This window comes from Lacerta agilis, chromosome 3, assembly GCF_009819535.1.
Source record: "Lacerta agilis isolate rLacAgi1 chromosome 3, rLacAgi1.pri, whole genome shotgun sequence".
Lineage (NCBI taxonomy): Eukaryota > Metazoa > Chordata > Lepidosauria > Squamata > Lacertidae > Lacerta > Lacerta agilis.
The window spans coordinates 42,361,280-42,380,347 of record NC_046314.1 but is presented as its reverse complement, the minus strand read 5'-3'; the positions used below and the strand labels follow the sequence as shown (position 1 = coordinate 42,380,347).

Sequence of the window (19,068 nt, the reverse complement as noted above, 5' to 3'; positions counted from 1 at the left end):
AACCACATATTGCCCAGCCCTAAGATTCCTTTCCATCTTTAGTACAAGGTGCTTCTCCCGCCAGTGTTAGTTACTGCTACAATAATACCAAACATACTATGAAAAGGACGTAGAATAACAAAATGGTGCCTTAAATTGTGCAAATTACTTGCCCCAGGACTCTTTTCAACCCAAGGGCCTCGTTGTCTCGTGAGAATACGTCTGGGGCCACATGCTGGTGGCGGGTGGGGCCAGAGGCAAAGTGGGTGGAGGAACAGGTGTGACTCTTTACCTTTGTACCATAGGCTACATTCCAATCATGCAAAAGTCAGATATTCTAAACACATAAGCCCTCTGTACCCGGGCAAGCCAAAGCCAGTGAAAACCACTCAAGGAAGGCATAGAGCAGGCCAATAAGTGATGTGGCCTGGAGGAAGGGGCTGTTGCCTAGGGAGAGGCCCAAAGGCCAGACAGAGAAGTCTGGAGAGTTGTATTGGACCTGAGGTTCCCCACCCAATTTACACTTAAACCCAAATCCTAACCATGTTCACTCAGAAGTAAGAAATATTGATTACAATGGGAATTACTTCCTGATAAGAATGCTTAGTTAGGGCAGGGATTAGGACACTTCAGTGTTGTTTTTTCTCCTTCACAAATACATATGCACACACAGACGAGATAAAGAGCAATATAAAGCAGTAATTCTACTCATGCCTGTGATACTGCTTGTGCTATCCTATTTAAACATGTGTAGTCTCTAATTTAATGGGAGAAAGTATTTATATTTTCCTTAATGTGTCTTACGTTATCCAGCAGCTATAAGGCAGGTACAACACTTTGGACTTTTTATTTGTATTAATTTAAACATAACTGCAGTAAATGAAAAACTTGTAAATGGAGGTTTTGTTTGAAATCTGTAAACAGTTATATAAGTAAGCACATTTAAGTCCCATTGATTTCAGTGGGAGAGTTAAGCACGTGGACTTAAAAGTGACCAGATTACCGTATATTTTATATTGTTATAGCCTATACACACTAAAAGGCATATTTCTAATATGCCTACATATAATAGTAAAAATGCAACCTATGGTTGTATCCCACTATAGTAGATTGTTAGTGATGCCCATTAATTTCAATGGGTCTACTCAGAGTATGGCTAACATTGTCTATATACCAATAATTATTTCCATGTCCAGCCACAATATGAAGCTATATTACAGTTAGAGAAAACTACAATTCTAGTTTACACAAGTTGACTACATTTGTTTCAAAGATGTAAACATGTATGTCATTTAGTATCTTTTAAAAGGGCACAGACTGAAGGTTGCTTTTTATAGCAAAATGCAACAATAAATCCTTTTAAATGTAGAAACATATTTCTTCTAAAATTCATTACTAGTAATTCATTACTAAGCTTCACATTTCAGTTACATATAATGGTCTCTGGTTTCAGACTTTTTTCCAAAGTGGAAAACAAGTATTCTTTAACTTTTTGCAATTCTTGACAAAAATAATAATTAATTTTGTTATGTATTCCATTCCTACAAAGGGCACTGCTAAGATCCCCAATACAATCCGATTTTGCAGAGTAAGCATGCTTTTCATCACTGGGGTGAACTTTTAAAAACTGACAACTTTATTTTCCTTTGTAAACAACAAAATTACTTTTATCCGATTAGTTCTTGTTTCTGGTTGTGTGTTAGGGGGTAGGGAGCCAAATAACAAGTAGATTTATGTTGTCCAACTGGTTTCTTCATAACTGCTGTGGAAAGGCGTAAAGGGGCAGCATAGTAAAACTGAAAAGGTTGCCAATGTTAATAATTTTACTTTTTAAAGAACTGCAAAGTATACAAAGGTTTTGAATTACATACAATCAAAAGAGGTTGTTTTATATTTGCAATGGCTGCTTCAGAAACAAAACCAAATGTTTTATTGCAGATGTTTTTAGCCAGCAGATCAAACGGATGCAGTATCGTGTTACATAGTTTTTTCTTATCACTTTTTTTAAAAAGAAAAAAACAACACCAGAATATTTCATTTGTATGTTCTTGTTCTTTTATTCTGTATGCCAAAAAGGACACTGCAATATGCAAAGGTTAAAATTAGAAAAACTGGTGATCCTTTTTAAAAACTATATGCACATAGTACACATATACTTCCACTAGTTTCAAAGCTGTGAGTTTGACCCAGATCCACATAAAAGTCTTAAATTGAACCAAATCCACATATCAAACAATATAATCTTCTTCTTTTTTTGAGAAGCTGAAATTGAAGGGAGTGTTCTTCTTGGGAAAGTTCAGAAAAGTGGGGAGACAGGGAGAGTTAGGGTATGCTACAACAGTTTGCTTATGTAATTTGTTTTCTAGATAATTCAAAGAACTTTATTTAAAGCCGTTTCAGTTGCTTTAACATGGGAACAAAATCCGCTCAAATCTCACTCTATCAGCTTAGAAAAATTGAACACCAGATTGTGTCTATTATTTGCTGGGGAAAGTCCTTTCATGTTTGCTGCTGCAGCAGCAAACACACATTGCATTATTAGTGTACATGCTTTTTAGAAAACATGCTTAACATTGCCACTTTTACTTTGAAGGAAAAGCAGCTCATCAGCAGGTGTTGCTGCAAGGAGTGAAGATTAAGCAGCAAACAGCAACATGGCTTCCCTCCTCCTGCCCTGCAACAGAAGCTGGAAAGGAGGAAGAGAGATTCCCTGCTGTCAGGAACACCCACTCCTACCAGACAAGGCATCTCCTCCTCTAAAGTCTGCCGGGGAAGCATTCAAGGTAGAGAAACTGGAGGCTGCTCTTACCTCTGCTCTCTTGGGAGACCCTGTCAGCACAAACTTGGCCCATGGTGCTGCCTAGAGAGAGAAAATGTAAGCAGCCACCTCTGCCAGTTCACACACCCTCTCCAAGTCCTCCTCTGGGCAGCACAGCGGTGGAGAGTGAACCTTATCTTTCCTTCTGTGCTTCAGTGAGACAGGAGGTCGTGGCTATTTCTGGCAGAAGCAGCTCCTGTCTCCACAACTGCTCATTTTCTGTTTCTCAGTAGCAAGGATTGGACAAATGCTGGCTGCTGCTGCTGCTGCTGCCGCTGCCCATGATAACTCAACTGCCCTCTTGCTCTGAACCTGTCCATTCACCCTTGCAAGTTTGGACTGGCTGCTGCAGCAGCAGGAAGAATTGGGGCGCCAGAGCCAATCATAGGGGAACAAGAGAGCACAGGGGCTGTTCACTGGAGCAGTGTTTTTCAACCACTGTTCCATGGCACACTAGTGTGCCGCGAGATGTTGCCTGGTGTGCCGTGGGAAATATTGTGTTTATTTGATTCCTATTCAAGAGAATTACTTTATATATAGTCAATATAGGCACAGAGTTAAATTTTTTAACATTTTCTAATGGTGGTGTGCCTCGTGATTTTTTTCATAAAACAAGTGTGCCCTTGCCCAAAAAAGGTTGAAAAACACTGCACTGGAGGACCAGCCACTATCTCTGCCTGCTCCCTCAACTTTTGTGTGGCCATTAAGGCCACGCAGAAGGAGGCAGTCAAGAAAATAAGATGGCCCTTTATAGCAGTAGCCAATTCATCCTCCCATTTTGGGACCCAATCACTGCACCACCAAGAGTGCAGGTGAGCCAGCCAGAGGTTCAGATGGCTGCTCTTTCCTCGCCCAACCCTTCCTGTGGCACCCCCTAGAGGGTAAGGGAGTGGGGCTGGCAGAGGTGATTGGTTGCATTTTGTTTCTAGGCAGCCCCATGGGCCCAGTACTTCCTGCCACAGTACCCAGAGGGGATGAGTAAGAACGAGGAGCTCGGAATGGCACCGCACACCAGCCAAAGCGTTCAGAAGAGGAGGCGCTCCGCTTCCTGCCTGGTCTCCTTTCCAACTCTGCTGCAAGCGCAAAGCAAGGGGAAGGGAAGATGGGGAGGCTGCTCATTGCAGTTTGATCTACTCCTTTGTAACAGCTGCTCATCAGCTGCTATTTCTTAAAAAAAAAAAGTGGCAGCGCCAGCCTCGCACTTTTAAAGTCCGCTTAACTTAAATGTGCAGCTTGACCCTCAGACAGACCCGAGCCCGCCTCCCGCCAGCAAGCGCTAAGAATACAAGCACCAGAAGGGGAATCCGGGACTAGCTGCAACCTGACACCTTCCACCGCTGACTGGCTGAGACGCGTCGCTCCGCCTCCGCCGTCCGAGCGACTCATTGCCCAGCCGTGCCTCCAGAACCCGGAATCCGGCTTTCTCGTAGGCTGGGCTCTCCTGCCAGTCATTCTGAAGGACGGGCTCTTCTCCCCGGCTTTGGCCCGGCCCCCTTTCCTCCTCCTCCTCCTCCTCCCACCCCCCCCGCGCCTATTGATATTATTGGAGTGTGGTGCGAGCGGCCGGTCTGCAGTCGGAGACTCGCAGGCAGCAAATACGGAGAGAAAAAGCGAGTAGGGCAAGGGGAAGAAGGCAGCCGAGGAGAGAGCTCTGGGCAAGAGCGCTGCGAAATAAAACACGTTACAGAACAAGCTCTTTAATCCCCACCGAGTGGCAGCAGCGGGAGCAACAGCAATCAGCGCACAGTCTCTCTCTCTCTCGAATATATATGTAATTAGATATATTTTAAACACCTCATGCACCATGGTTTTTCAAAGTAGGCTCCCTTCATGGATTATTTTGTGTTGCATCTGGCTGCTTCGCTTTGCACACACGGGGGAGGCACAGGCTGCGAAAGAAGGTAAGGCGATGCCGAAAACAAAAGTTTATCTCGTTGCAAGGGCTTCCTGGAGTGTTTTATTCTTGCTTTCCGAGATTTGCAACTGCATGCAGCCCCTTCTCCCCTCTCCCTCTTGAGCCCAGCAGAGATGAAAGGGGCATCGCTGGGCACCCGCAGCCCCGTTCCGAGTGCCTCAGCTCACTTCCTAGGCAAGTGAGCGAGCACCCCATTCATAGATAATAATGGATCCCCATTGCAGCCCGATTGTGTGTGCGTGTCTGTAAAGAACGGCGCATTTCCTATCAGGATTTAGGTCTGTAAGGTGTGCACGTGATGCAAAGCCCTGGGATGGTTTCAGGTCTGTGCAGTGCTGGGGAGGGGGGTGGGGGCGCATATCGGTAGGACCGCTGGGGAGTTTCTTCTATGGCGATTAGGTTGCAACTTAAAACGTGGCTGATAGCATAAGCAATGCAATTCTACCCCCCTTCGATGCCCCACCACCGACATAATAAAATATGAAAAGATTCCGCGCGCCGCCGCCCCCCCGCCGGAGTTTGTGGAGGAATGAACCTACTCCATGACTGCAGGGGAGTTTGGGGACGGAGGATGTGATCCCAGAGGGATTTGGGGTGGGGAGCGAGGGCGCTTTTTTTGGAGTCGCCCATGTCACCTAGAGCAGCTCATCCGAAAGTCTACTTGTCCGTTTCGTATTGATAGCGGGATCTGCAGCTCTCGGAGCGGCGGCGTTCAGTCCGAGAGGGAGCAGGCGGAGCAGCCGCCTCATGTAGAACTATTTGCATCACATATGCAGTCTCTGTGCGCGCGTGTGTGTTAACAGTGTGCACATTTTCACGAGATGTGCTTTGCCTCCCCCCCCCCACCCGCGCCCTCTGTTGTGCATAATCCATAGGCTGCTTCTGTGTATGGCAGGGAGCTAATCTTATTTCCTCGGCGTCTTCCCTCTTGAATGGCAACCGGGGGATTCGAAAACCACCTCCATCGTTTACAAAACGTAGTTTCGCAGACCTTCGAAAGGCAACGGTTCCCCACGAGATGTAAAAGACATCTCTTGCCTTGCGGGAAATGGGAGGTGCTGTGAACATATATGTTCGAGGGGGATATAATGTCTTTGTGGGGGGGGGGAGAGGACCCCTCACTCCATATATTCTCGCTTTTTGAGTTTATTTGCATGAGGTAAAATGCATGGCTTAGTCGGAGCTAGGAAGGACGGGTCCTTCTCTTCTCGGTGGAAACGCGCCCTGTACCTAAGGCAGGAGGGCGAGCGGGCGGAGAGAGGGCGAAATCAGGCGCTCTCGCTCGGCCGGCTGTGGAAAGTTTATCCGGAAGACGGAAAACGCCGGGGGAAACCTGGCGAAAGGATGAGGAGGGGAGGCGGCGGGCGGCGGTGCCCCGGCTCTCGGGAGCGCGGAATCCGGGGTGGGAAAGAAGCCAGCATCTCCTCACGCGGTGCCCTAATGGAGGGGCGGAGGGAGGGACACCGGACAGACAGAAGCCGGTGTCACTTCAGCGATCCCGTTGTGTCCAGAAGGGAGTCATGATTTGTGAATTGACGGGGAGGGGGGAGAGAGAAAGAAAAAAAACCAACTCGTGTGTGTGTGTGGTGTGATCTCTGGAGTTCACCTGGGGCAGCCTCGCAAAACTCCTCTCCAACTTTGGAGACCCTGCTCAGTCTCCCTTCTGGTCCGGCCACTTAAAATAATAATAATAATACATAGCCCACGGTGGTGGTGAGCGGTGTGTATGAAAGCCACCTTTTGAAAATGGGGGGGGGGAGCCTCGTGGGTTTTTTTTTTTTTTGGAGGGGGGCAAGAGAAAAACAAGCCCGTGGGGAGGATGGGGAAAGGCACACACACAGCCCCACGACTTCCTAACGATCGTTTGAAAGGGGGACTCGGGTTCAGTGGAGAAGCCCGCTATTGAGATTAGGGAGGGAGAGCCAGGGTCGCAGCCTCCATCTCGGGCAGCGAACGGGGGGGTTTCTTCTCCGCTCCCTGGAAACAAATCCCGCCAGCTCAGCTCGGGTGCCGGTCGGGGGAACTCCGTGTAAAAGGCTAAAGGGGGCGCTTCTTGCGGAGGTGCTCGCTGAGGAGGAGGGGGAGAAGCGCGGAAATGGGCTGCCCCCGCCGCGACACTTGGTTAGCTGAGCGAGGCGAGAAGGCGCAAGTCTTGCTCGCCTCCTGAGCCCGGGGGGGGGGAGGGAGGCTGCATTCTCCTGGGTGCTCGGGAGCAGAGATGCCTCTTCTTTTTCAGTCGCCTGAGGGAAGGATGGAGCCCCAAGGAGATGCTCCGCTTCCCTTTTCCTTCCTCCTCGAGTTCCCTGCCTGGACTAAGTTCCTAAGCCACTCTCTCTTCGCGGCGCACAAAACATAATTTGCTTGTGCTCGGGGCTTGTTTTGCTCTGAGGCATCGGCTGCGCTTGTTACAGTACTTGAGGCTAAGCTGCACTGAACCAGATGGGGCTTACTTCTGAGTAAAGGCTTCTGCTGTTTTCCAGGCCTGGTGTGGGAAAAGTAGAAATCGAGTGCCTCTGAGCATGTGCAAAGTGACGCACATTCCCCACTGGCAATGCCAAAGGGGCTCTCTCTCGGTTAGATTGTTAAAGGAGATTGCAGAAAGGAATCTTGTGGCACATTCAGGCTTTGGGTAGGATGCACTGGTCACTGGTGAGAACAAAAAAGTATTGGGACACCTTTAAAATGTTTAATAGATACGTACTATTGAAGGTGTCCCAATACTTCTTTTCTTTCCTCCTGACATACTGATCACAGTTTGTGACACCCATAGGGCCAAGGATCGATCCAAACCAGACGGTATGGCTCCCAGTCAGACTTGTGTCCTAAACTGAACAGTGTGTTTACAGCAGTATTTTTTTTGGGTGGGGGGTTGGGAGAGATTTTTATTTTATTTTTTTAAGCTGGGGTGTGTGTGAATTGATCAACCATTTAGAGAATAGCTATCAGGTGTGAAAAATGTGTTGAGTAATTTCTTTGGCACTTAATTCAGTGTACTGTATCCGATTGCGAGAGAGAGGAGAAGAACTTCAGAAAATAGCATAAAAAAATAGCATGCAAAAGCTATATACCTTTATGGCAGAGCTTTCCAAACTGTGTGTCACAACATATAATTGTGTGGGGTGAAGTGTGTAGGTGTGTCATGCAAATGCTCCCCAAGCTCTTATAAGGGGTTTGTTTCACCTCCGGTTTGCTAATAAAACTGAATTACTCTGTCACGAAATGATGCACTAAAAAGTGTTTCACCAACATGAAAGCTCTGCTTTATGGGTACCAAAGGTTACAATTGACCAAAAAAAAGTGGCTCCAAAAGGTACAGCTAGTTTTATATAGTAGCACCACTGTTCATGAAATAGTTTTCTATCTGGCAAGTTACACTGGCTGTCCTTTATTTTTGAGCTGTTGATCAGTGGGGGATCTGACTACTGCAGCAGAGCTGGAATTGGCCAATGTGTGGGCTACAGATTGCATTAGAGGCCTTTCTCTAACAGCATCTAAAATGTATTTCATTTTCTGTTGTTATTGACCTGGTTTGAGTTGGTTGGTTTGTTGAAGGAACTTGTTTCTTTGGAAAAGAAAAACCTCTGTTTTGAGCACTTGGCAAAACTTAAGGGAAGTTTGTGAAACTTGAATAAAGGGTCCCTCAACACCTGTGAAAGTATTTCTTTTTTCTCTCCCCAAAAAGTTGTTGTTTCTTTAAAACAACAGTATCATAAAATGGGATTATTCTCATAACTGAAAAATCAAGTTAAAGCACACTAAACACTTTAAAACTTGTATTCTGTGTACTCAGTTACAGGTAGGTAGCCGTGTTGGTCTGCCATAGTCAAAACAAAATAAAAAATAAAAAAATTCCTTCCAGTAGCACCTTAGAGAGCTACTGGAAGGAATTTGTAAATTTTTTATTTTGTTCTGTGTACTCAGACAGAGAAGAGAGATACCCCTTTCACTATACTTTTGTGTACGATACATGTTTAGGTTGTTTTGATTACCACTGGGAATGTTTAGTGCAATTAAAGATTACAACCTGTTTTCAATAGATGTACTGATAGAGACATGGAGGGTTAAACCTGCACTATGACTTTTTTTTTAGCTAAGCTTATCAGCATGGTCTTTAATTAGCAACAGCAATACACAGAACTCTATTAACTCCTAGTTAGAGACCATTAATAGCTGAAGTCCCTTAGATACCTGGCTTAATTAATTAAATAATTAAATGAAAAGTGAAGCTATTTAAAGTTTGAGAAGAGCCTGAACTTCAGTGAGAAGGCACAATGTAAGGATACCAAAAGATTGTTTAGAACAATATACTTTCCACAATATACTTAAGTGTAGGGCTGCAACCCTTGGTGCATATTTATTTGAGAGTAAGCACCTAAGTGGGACTCTCACATTTGCGAGCATAGGTGATCAGGTTGGAAGGCTGCATTCCTCTTTGGTTGGAAATAAGTTGCATTAAAATCATTAGTGAATACTCCCATTGCACATGGTTAACACTGGATTACAAAATTAGACAATGGCTGAATATATTCCTCAAAGTTCTATTTTTTATGATGGGAAGGTTTTTTCTTCTTATTTCTCAAAATATGTCAACGTGCATGGATAGATTTCAAATGGTACTCATGGCAAGAAGTACTTTTAAATCTGACTGCAGCCAGCTACACACTTGGGCAGGGATTTCAATATAATTTACTGCTAATTAACTGTGTAGAGAACTGCAGGCTGTATATTGATTTATATTAATTGGTTATTTTAAACTGAAAGGTGCTTTTGTTAACAGTCGATTAGTAAAATGTACTCTTGACTAAAACATGTCAATGTAAAAAAAGAAAAAAAGAAACACCAAGTTTGTATCTGCAGTTAGCAGAATGATGCTGTTTGAAATAATATTTCATTATTTGCAGTTTACATACTGACCAACAGTTTTAGGAGGTGGTGTGGAACTAAATGCACTAATGTGTCAGTAAAGCTTTATGATAATATTCAATGGTACTCATATTCAGCAAATTATAAATAAATTTATATTACTACCCATGTTTAAGTCCTCTTGTATTTATTTATTATTATTTTTTATTGGAGTGAGTCAGAAACTACTGTAAAATAACAGTATTTCTAAGTAGCAGGTAAGTTTACAGTACTTGTAATTTATAACAAATTTTACAGATAAAAAACAGAAGTGTACTTTCTGTTTTGCTGAAGTGGCAAAAAAAACCTTCCAATTGCATTCAAAATCTGTCAGTTTCATCTTTGCCTTTTTGAAATATATTTCCTGGATCTCAATATGCATATGTACATTTTAATAATTTATTTTATAATGATGAATTGTAAAGCTAAGACATATGTATATTTTTGATGATGAAAAGTTCCAAATTAACTGGATTTATTATTTTTGACATTCCAGTATAATGCATTGTTTTATATCGTTTTATATACACACATAAACATTATTGTCACTCACATTCTCTAATACATCTTTGACTAGTACAGATCACAATAGGTTATAACATAGTTAAAAAATTAAAAAGTAACTTAATGTTAATGTATTCAAATGCATGTTGCATAAGAAATGTACTTTAATGAAAATGGAAATACATTCTTTGTATTTTCTGTCATTTCCCGATAGAATTATTTTGTTTTATATTACCTAATAAATTACACCTTAAAATTTAATCATCTGCATTAGAGGAAGTTCAGCCAGCTGCTCTGTGTTAATACTTTTTGAATTGATATTTTATGGAAAGATAATTTAATAAATGAAACTTTTGATTCTTAAAATCATTTTAACACAAAGATTTTTTTCTCTTTCAGTAATATTGTTGGATTCTAAAGCACAACAGACAGAGTTGGAATGGATTTCTTCTCCTCCTAATGGGGTAAGTATACCACAAGAACAAGAGAAAATAAATTGCACACAAAAAATCGCACAAACAGTTTAAACTAAACATTTTTCTGAAATGTTTGTCAGTGTAACATTTTTTTCCTGGGAAAGGAGGTATAGTTCAAACGTATGTTCTATAATTTAATAATACGGGTGTTTTTAAAACATGAGAAACATTTCAAGCATTTTTTTATAGAACTTAAAGAACAAAATACAAAAATTGCTGCCATTAAAGCAGAAATTTTATGTACTTATTTTCAGAACTTCACTTAACAAACTTATCCTGGTGTATTTTGACATTACTTAGATAATTATATCATTAAGTCATTCCTATTTAGACTTCCTTTTTTTCATTCATTTCATCATATGCGAAACACCCATATCAAATCTGTTTAGAAACAATATGATAGAATGAAAGAATCTAGATTCTTCTAAAAATGAAACACCCTAGAAACTATGTCATATGAGTGGTTTAAATAAGTAAGCATCCTTTAAATTTTTCTTCTGATGAAATTTTGATTTAATTAAAAGGGTTTCTGCTGCCTCAGCACTTTGAGGATTGGGTTGCCCACCATTTAGAGTAGTTCTTAAATCACCACAGTCTTTTTGAGTGCCTGTGAATAAAGGTTTGCGCAATCAATCCTTTAATCCAAAGCTTATAAAGAAATGTGGAACTGAAAGAGCATGAACTGTGAGTGGGGATACAAAAGTGTAACAAATCCTGTATATAAGAAGAATGAAAACCTGTAAGTGTCTTAGTTGAAAAGCAAGATCGTAAACTCAATCCAACATAGGGTGAAAGTAAGTTTGAAGGCTTTCGAAATGTAATGTGAGCTGAAAGTTCAAGACAAATAATAACTTCATACGCATGTTGGAAAGAACAATTTTAGGTAGACTGCAGTAGTCCAACCTTCAGATTATAAAGGCATGGTCACATGTTTGGGGGCTGGAGATATACAGGTGAAACTCGAAAAATTAGAATATCATGGAAAAGTCCATTTATGTAAGCAATTGTTTTCATTAGCTACTGGAGTTTAATATATGAGATAGACTCATGACATGCAAAGTGAGATATGTCAAGCCTTTGCTTGTTATAATTGTGGTGATTATGGTGTGCAGCTGATGAAAACCCCAAAGTTGAAATTGTTAAGGTGTATGCCATAATCATCTGAAGAAGTGTGCATGCACACGAAAGCTCATACCAAGAACAAACTTAGTTGGTCCCTAAGGTGCTACTGGAAAGAATTTTTTCTTTTGTTTTTTCATATATTAGTTTCACCTTTTAAGTTGAATTACTGAAAGAAATGAACTTTTCCACGATATTCTAATTTTTCGAGTTTCACCTGTAAAGTGTTGATGAAAAGTGATGGGAATACACTTCAGTGGTAGTCCATGCTGTAAGTGTTATATTTAAGATACTGATTAAAAGAAAAGCATTGTACCCCTGACAAAGAAAAAAAAATACTGGTGTCATCTAGCAAATAAAAAGGCACAATGCCAGCATTTATTATGCTTATTTGCTATATGCGCTAGAGAGGTTGACGGCTCTTGAGGAAAAAATAGTTTCAGTGTTCTTAGTGCATGTTCTGAAACCAAAGAAAATTAAACCAAAGTCTCCATTATTAATGTCAAAAAGGGCAATAATATGTTTTCTTATACAGTATGTAATTCTAGAAAGTACCAGTAGCATACAGTACTTCTGATAATCAGCACATTTCTGCAATACACATTAAAGCTGGGATATTAATACAATATTTTGAAACATTTTATTTCAAGGTGATTGTCTCTTACTTCCCTACTTTTAAGCTACAGACAGACATCAGTTCCTGCTTAGATTGAGTTTTCAAATTAAGGAAAGGTAATTGCAGTTACCTACTGGTACTCAAACCGAGGAAAGAAATGACATATAACATATTTCCCTTTCTGTATAATACCAAACCTGGTATTATGTACTGTTCTAAGTAGTGGAATGAGAAGAGACCATTACTCAGTATGCAAAGCATGTGCCGTACCACTGAAGATTGCAGACTTCACCCCCATTTAAAAAGAACTTTGGTTATAAGGGTGGGGCAGTCGTTTGCCTGCCAGTCAGTTGGCAGTACTGTGCTATGTAGACCATTGGTCTGACTTAATATAATGTAGCTTCACATGATTCCTTTCTTAAAGGGAATATTAAGTTTCAGTGGGCAATTAGTTCAGCTCACTAAAGCAACAGTGTGTATTTCATTAAGCTAACATGTCGTATCATGCATATTGTAACATAAATATTGTAGTGCTTTGAAAATACATTTTTATATTTACAACTTCTGTGCATTTCAACATTTACAACCATAATATATTTTGTGGTAATAAGTTCCAGCATCAGTTCATCAATGTCTGCTTTTCTTAGAGCGGTGGACCAACACTAAAATGATCTCATTTGCTGTCAAATAGGCTTGTGAACTATTGTGTAATACATGGCAAGTCAGTCTTCCTTAGTGCTTTCCTTCCATGAGTCATTAATAGTGATGACTGGGGTAGATATAAATGGCAGGGGTTTCAAGGTCACTTTTCTATCAGGGGGGAGATTGCAGTATCCCCCACTCAGCCCCTTCTGTCACCTGGTACAAATTTTACCTGCTCATTACCTATTGGCATTAACAACAATTAAGCACCCCATGAGCACAAAACAAAAGGAGTGGCTGATGCTGACCAGGGTTTGAAAGTAGTTAGCAAAACCTGAATAAGAGTTACTGTTAACTTCAGTTAATGTGAATACTGATATAGCACTTAGCTGCAAATAATAAGAGTATTCCTGCAAGAAAGGAGAAAAACAGTTTCTTTTTAGGAGGGTGCATGCATATGAGCTGTTCTTAATCATTAATGTTACCGATAACTGATCCTGAGTAATGAATTGTTCCCACAAGTAGATGAGTGATTGCGACCCAACCTGATTCACACTCCAAGGCCTGTTCAATGTTAAGGAAATAATACTGCCAAAAAAAAAAAAAAGGTTGAATCCAGACCTGCTTTTCCATTTTTGGAAAGGCTCTTTCTGTTCTTAGAATAAAATTGCACCTGACAGGGGTTACTGCTCCACAAACTTGATGTTCTCTTGGGTGGAAGTGAGGAGATGACTCTCACTTGCTTTTCCTTTCCCCTGCAGCCCACAATGCCTTCTCCCACACTCTTCTTAAGGGTTTCCCAAACTTCTTGAGCAGATTTGTAGAGGCATGGGGACTACCAGGGGCAGGGCGGATATGCAAAAATAGCCTTGACCTTTTTGCCTGAAGGAGCATCCCATGAGTAGAGTTTCCTATATGCCAGTACTAACTTTTATATATTCCTTCATTTTCAAAAACAAAATCTGAAAAGTTATGCCTAGATAGTTTGCAATATACCATAGATGTAAGCTTTTTCTAATATCATTTTCAATAGATAAGCCAATTTGAATGTCATTATTTTACTCCAAAGGGTTAATTCAGATTGCATTTTCGATATAATTGCAGTCATAACTTGATTATACACAGCAATATAATAATGTAATTCATCAAAGATAATTGTCGTGTATCACCTCATGCAATTCCACGAACAAAGCTGTAAGGTGATAAGCCTGTCAGTGATAGGCTGTATGCCATATGATGTTTCCCACATGGAATGTGGTAATTTTTCTTCATTTGTTAGACTTGGAAATAAATTTTTGGACTAGTCCTTTGGCCTTCCCATTGAACTGTGTTCAATCACCTATTTTTTTCATTGGCCGACGAATCACCTCAATCTTCACTCAAAACAGCTTTATTCATTACCTGCAGGAGAAAATATTATTATTTTCCTTCCTTCAGAAGAAAACACATTGAAATAAAGATAATGTGGACTAGACTAGCATAGCCAAATGACTTTTACGAGTCAATAATTTAGGGATCTGAATTGTTACTGTGAACCAAGTAGGACATTGGGTTAAATTAATAAATGACTTTCTTGAGTTTTTGCAGTTCATGTAAAATGTACTATGAAGAAAAAAGTTTCTGTTTCAAACAATTAGAATTGAGAACAGCTGGTTTCTAATGCATGTAAACTTTCTGTTCTGATTTATTAAATCCAAGGAAGTAGAAATCTAAGGATGCAGTCCCTAATTATTAGAATGCTACCATGCTTCACTGGATACCATATGCATACCTTTGTTAACACAGATACTTTTTACCTATTCGAAATTCCACACAGCATACTTTTTTACTCTTAGCTGCAGAGAGGCTGCATAGCAGATTGTAGCCCCGATATTGCAGCCTTTGTTTGTAGATTTACATCTTTCTAAAGGCATTTTGTTTATTTTCATACACCTGAAGATCTGATTGATTTTGTGGAATGGAAAGCCGATAACACAGCAGTAGCCCTATGGACCTGCGTGCCATTTCTCTGTATCAAATGTGTTATGAATCTGTGCCCTGTGTAAAATGCAGGGACTATGGCTGGGATCCAGTGTGGTTGTGTAGGAAGCTTTAGTGAAGCCAGCAGGGCTTCTAATTGCAGCCTCCCTGAGAAAGTATCTGGAAAAACCTGCCATGTCAGACACAAAGTCTTTGGATCTTGGCCCACAAAATTTGTGTGTGTTGTTTGTTTGTTTATAAAAGTATTTATATACCACCCTTTCCTAAAATACCACTCCTGTGTACAGCAATATAAAAACATAGCCTTCCTCCTTCATTAAAAGTAATACAGAACATCATTAAATTGACCAGCTACTCCAGAAAATGGTAAACTGTATATGCCTGGTGCCATAAAATCTTCAAGAGATTCATGGAGGTCAAAAGTGAGGATGTCTGCCGAATCGCAGTTGGAAGGGTGTTCCTCTATAATCTTAGTTTTCTCCTTTAATTGTTAAGATTGCAGACCATAGTCCGTGGAATCGGTGACAAAATTCTGGTGTTTCTTTCAGATCTAGAGTACCCATTTAATGCGAGATGAAGTAAATGGATACGGTCTGATTATAAAAACATTTATATAGCAATTTAGTGTGTCCAAACTGTTTCACTTACAATATCTTGTAGTCCTTGCAACAAACTTGTAAAGTAGTTTGGTATTCACAATCTGTGTCTTAGATAGGACAGAGGCTAATACACAAATTCCTTAGTTCAGGTAAGATTCACAACCAGGTCTGCTCACTCATTTGGCTACTACAGTATACTAGCTCTCCATGTAAATACTTTTGATTTTGCCAGTGTTTGGATCAGATTCATCACCACAGTTCAACCCCCCCCCCCCCATATTTTTGAGAAAGATGCTTTATTGTTAAGTATGCTAAAATGTCCTATTTTAATATGAATAATTATTTCTTTTATGTTTTAGTGGGAAGAAATTAGTGGGCTGGATGAAAACTACACGCCTATACGAACGTACCAGGTATGCCAAGTCATGGAACCTAACCAAAATAACTGGCTTCGGACTAACTGGATCGCAAAAGGCAATGCACAAAGGATTTTTGTAGAACTAAAATTTACTCTGAGGGATTGTAATAGCCTTCCTGGAGTCCTGGGAACATGTAAAGAAACTTTCAACTTGCATTATTACGAAACAGACTATGACACTGGCAGGAGTATCAGAGAAAACCTGTATGTAAAAATAGATACTATTGCAGCTGATGAAAGCTTTACCCAAGGTGACCTTGGGGAGAGAAAGATGAAACTTAACACAGAGGTGAGAGAGATTGGACCTCTGTCCAAAAAAGGATTCTACCTTGCATTTCAGGATGTAGGTGCCTGCATTGCTTTGGTTTCTGTCAAAGTATACTACAAGAAGTGCTGGTCCATTATTGAGAACTTAGCTATTTTTCCAGATACAGTGACTGGGTCAGAGTTCTCCTCCTTAGTTGAGGTACGAGGAACCTGTGTCAGCAGCGCAGAAGAAGAGGCTGAGAACTCTCCTAGAATGCATTGTAGTGCAGAGGGAGAATGGTTAGTACCTATTGGAAAGTGTATCTGCAAGGCTGGTTTCCAGCAAAAAGGGGACACATGTGAACGTAAGTAGAAAAAAAAACTTTTATGTATTCCCCTACTGAATATTTTATTCTCTCTCTCCTTCTCTCTCTTTTAAATGACTTTTGAATGAAAGTGTTGCGTTATTTAGTTCAGATACCATGAGCCTTGGAATTGTTATGCTTCACACTAGCTGGCGTAGATCAATTGCATTCAAGGGTGGAAGTCAACAATTGAATGTTGCATTTTGAAAAGGCTGTTAAACTGACTATGCAGAGCACGGTTCATCTTTACTAATGGTGTTGCACGCACATTGTAAATGCAGTTACATAATGCTATTTTACAAGAAATAGGCCAAGGAGGGCATTCTTCAGAATACCCTTGAAATCACAACTTGCAGAAAAGATACCATGAACAGTCTTGTGTGTGATGAATGCTTGCTGCTTATTCTGAGTAGCTTATTTGTAGGAAACTATACAGAAACTAAAACTAAGAGTATAATCACTTGTGATTACCGGTAATTAGCCACTGAAAAGCATTTTTGGGATGCATTGGGGTTAAGGTCCTAGGGGTGGCTGTAGGGAAGCTGCTATTCAGAAAGGAAAACGAGTCCCAGCATGCATGGTTTCCTCTGCACGAATATCAGATCTGGTTCCTAAAGGTTTGATTCTACGTGGTTTGATTCATTACACAGGATTCTAAAATGCAAACACGTTTTATTTCTGCAAGTTTTCCACAGGTGGATTTTATACAGTGTGATATTGACTTTAGATCTTTTCAGGACTGAACAAATCTTCCAGTATTGAAGATACAGAGAATAAGAACCTGTGCATTAAACTTGGGAGACAGTGTTAAGAATTGTAATATGAAAACTACCCAGGCAAATCTGTCAGAAGTATCATAAAATACTGCTAACTTTGACTTTTTAAAATAATAATAATAATAATAATAATAATAATAATAAGTGACTTGGGATGAACAAAGGTTGATCATAACAGTAATGGTAAACACTTCTTTAGTATTTGCTTGGTTTTTACCAACTTTTAATTATCACTGTTTTTTTTCTGAAGATAAACATATCTTCCATAAAAGTGAGAATATTGTTAAAAATGAAATGTTGAGACCAGTGTGTAGAAATTAGAATTCTAGTAAATTAAACAGTCTTCTTGATTTTAGACATCAATGGTATTGTTGGTTGAGACATTAAATGATAACTTGCTTTTAAATTTCTCTGTGTTCATTTTGCAAGAACAGTTCTCATATCTGGCCTGCTGCCAATGAAACTGCTAAGACAATATGCTACTCTGGAGGTGATCCAGGTTTCATTTTGTAGGGTTTTTTTTTTTTTGGTCTTCCTCTGCATCTCTTTGTTCAAAAATAATTCTGATAAGTTTCAAAATAAGCCCATGTACAGTGGTAGCTCAGGTTACATACTCCGCTAACCCAGAAATAATGCTTCAGGTTAAGAACTTTGCTTCAGGATAAGAACAGAAATTGTGCTCTGGCGGCGCAGCGGCAGTGGGAGGCCCCATTAGCTAAAGTGGTTCTTCAGGTTAAGAACAGTTTCAGGTTAAGAATGGACCTCCAGAACGGATTAAGTTCTTAACCCGAGGTACCACTGTATATCTATATTTGAGGAGGACTAAGACATGTTAGATAGCTACTAACCCTATTTATTTATTTATTTAAATCTATATACCGCTTGATTGTAAAAACAAAACAAAGCTGTATACAAAAGATAAAAGCTGTAAGCTCTTTGATGTTGGAAAGACATGAGGTGTCTTAAATGCCTTTAGTCAGTTGCCTCATTCTGATACTAGTTAGAATTTTCTGCTTTGAGAGCATTAATGATAAACTTTGTAGTAACTTATAATGTAGCTGGAAGAATGGTACATTCACTTTGAAGGAAATTGAACACAACATTAATGCAATTTGCTCTTCTTACTGTCAAGTTTTGTAGTATATGAAGCAGAATCAGGCTTTAACTGATCTTTAAGGTCTGCATCCTGCAATCACTTTGGATGTGTTAGCAATTAATTATTAACCTTATTGGGTCAAGTGAGTAAAATAGTGAATGTTTGCATTGTGGTCCACACTTGGTCACCCTAGCTTTGAATACATTGAATACGTTGGCCTCCATCCACAGATGTACAGCAAGGTCTTCGTGTGCAAAGCTTAACCTTTGCGGAAAATTTATATAAATTCCAGCATATATGTTGTGGTCTTTTTATCATGTGCCCAACTAACCAATAGGATTTAGCCATTTGTGTGGCCAGATCTGTACAGTATGTTTCCTAATATGTTTTGTTGTGGTGGTGTTTTAATTAGTGTTTTGAAATTGAATATATTTGCATATTGCCAATATAAATATCTTTGTGTACTTTCGTGCATATGCATATACTATGCAATAAAGAAGCTAATTCAAACTTACAGGAGTACCTAAGAAAAGACTTTCTCACTGACTATATTTTCAGTGTGGTGTATAATATGTTTCTTCTTTAGACAGAAACTATATTCAGGTTGAAATAAATGA

The 19,068-nt window shown here is 40.2% G+C and overlaps 1 protein-coding gene across 3 annotated transcripts in view; it reads left to right on the top strand.

Moving 5' to 3' along the window:
- The first annotated feature begins 4,330 nt into the window (after nucleotides 1–4,330).
- Nucleotides 4,331–19,068, top strand: part of EPHA7 (EPH receptor A7) — a 168,296-nt gene continuing 153,558 nt past the window's right edge. Inside the window, exons 1-3 of one of the 3 annotated variants that reach the window (XM_033143447.1) lie at nucleotides 4,331–4,698; nucleotides 10,518–10,582; nucleotides 15,910–16,579. In XM_033143447.1, coding sequence (XP_032999338.1) covers nucleotides 4,602–4,698; nucleotides 10,518–10,582; nucleotides 15,910–16,579 — 832 coding nt within the window. In that variant the 5' untranslated portion in view covers nucleotides 4,331–4,601. Of the gene's footprint in view, nucleotides 4,699–9,813; nucleotides 9,833–10,517; nucleotides 10,583–15,909; nucleotides 16,580–19,068 lie in introns of those variants that run through there. The other 2 variants (XM_033143446.1, XM_033143448.1) reach the window with 2 other exon arrangements.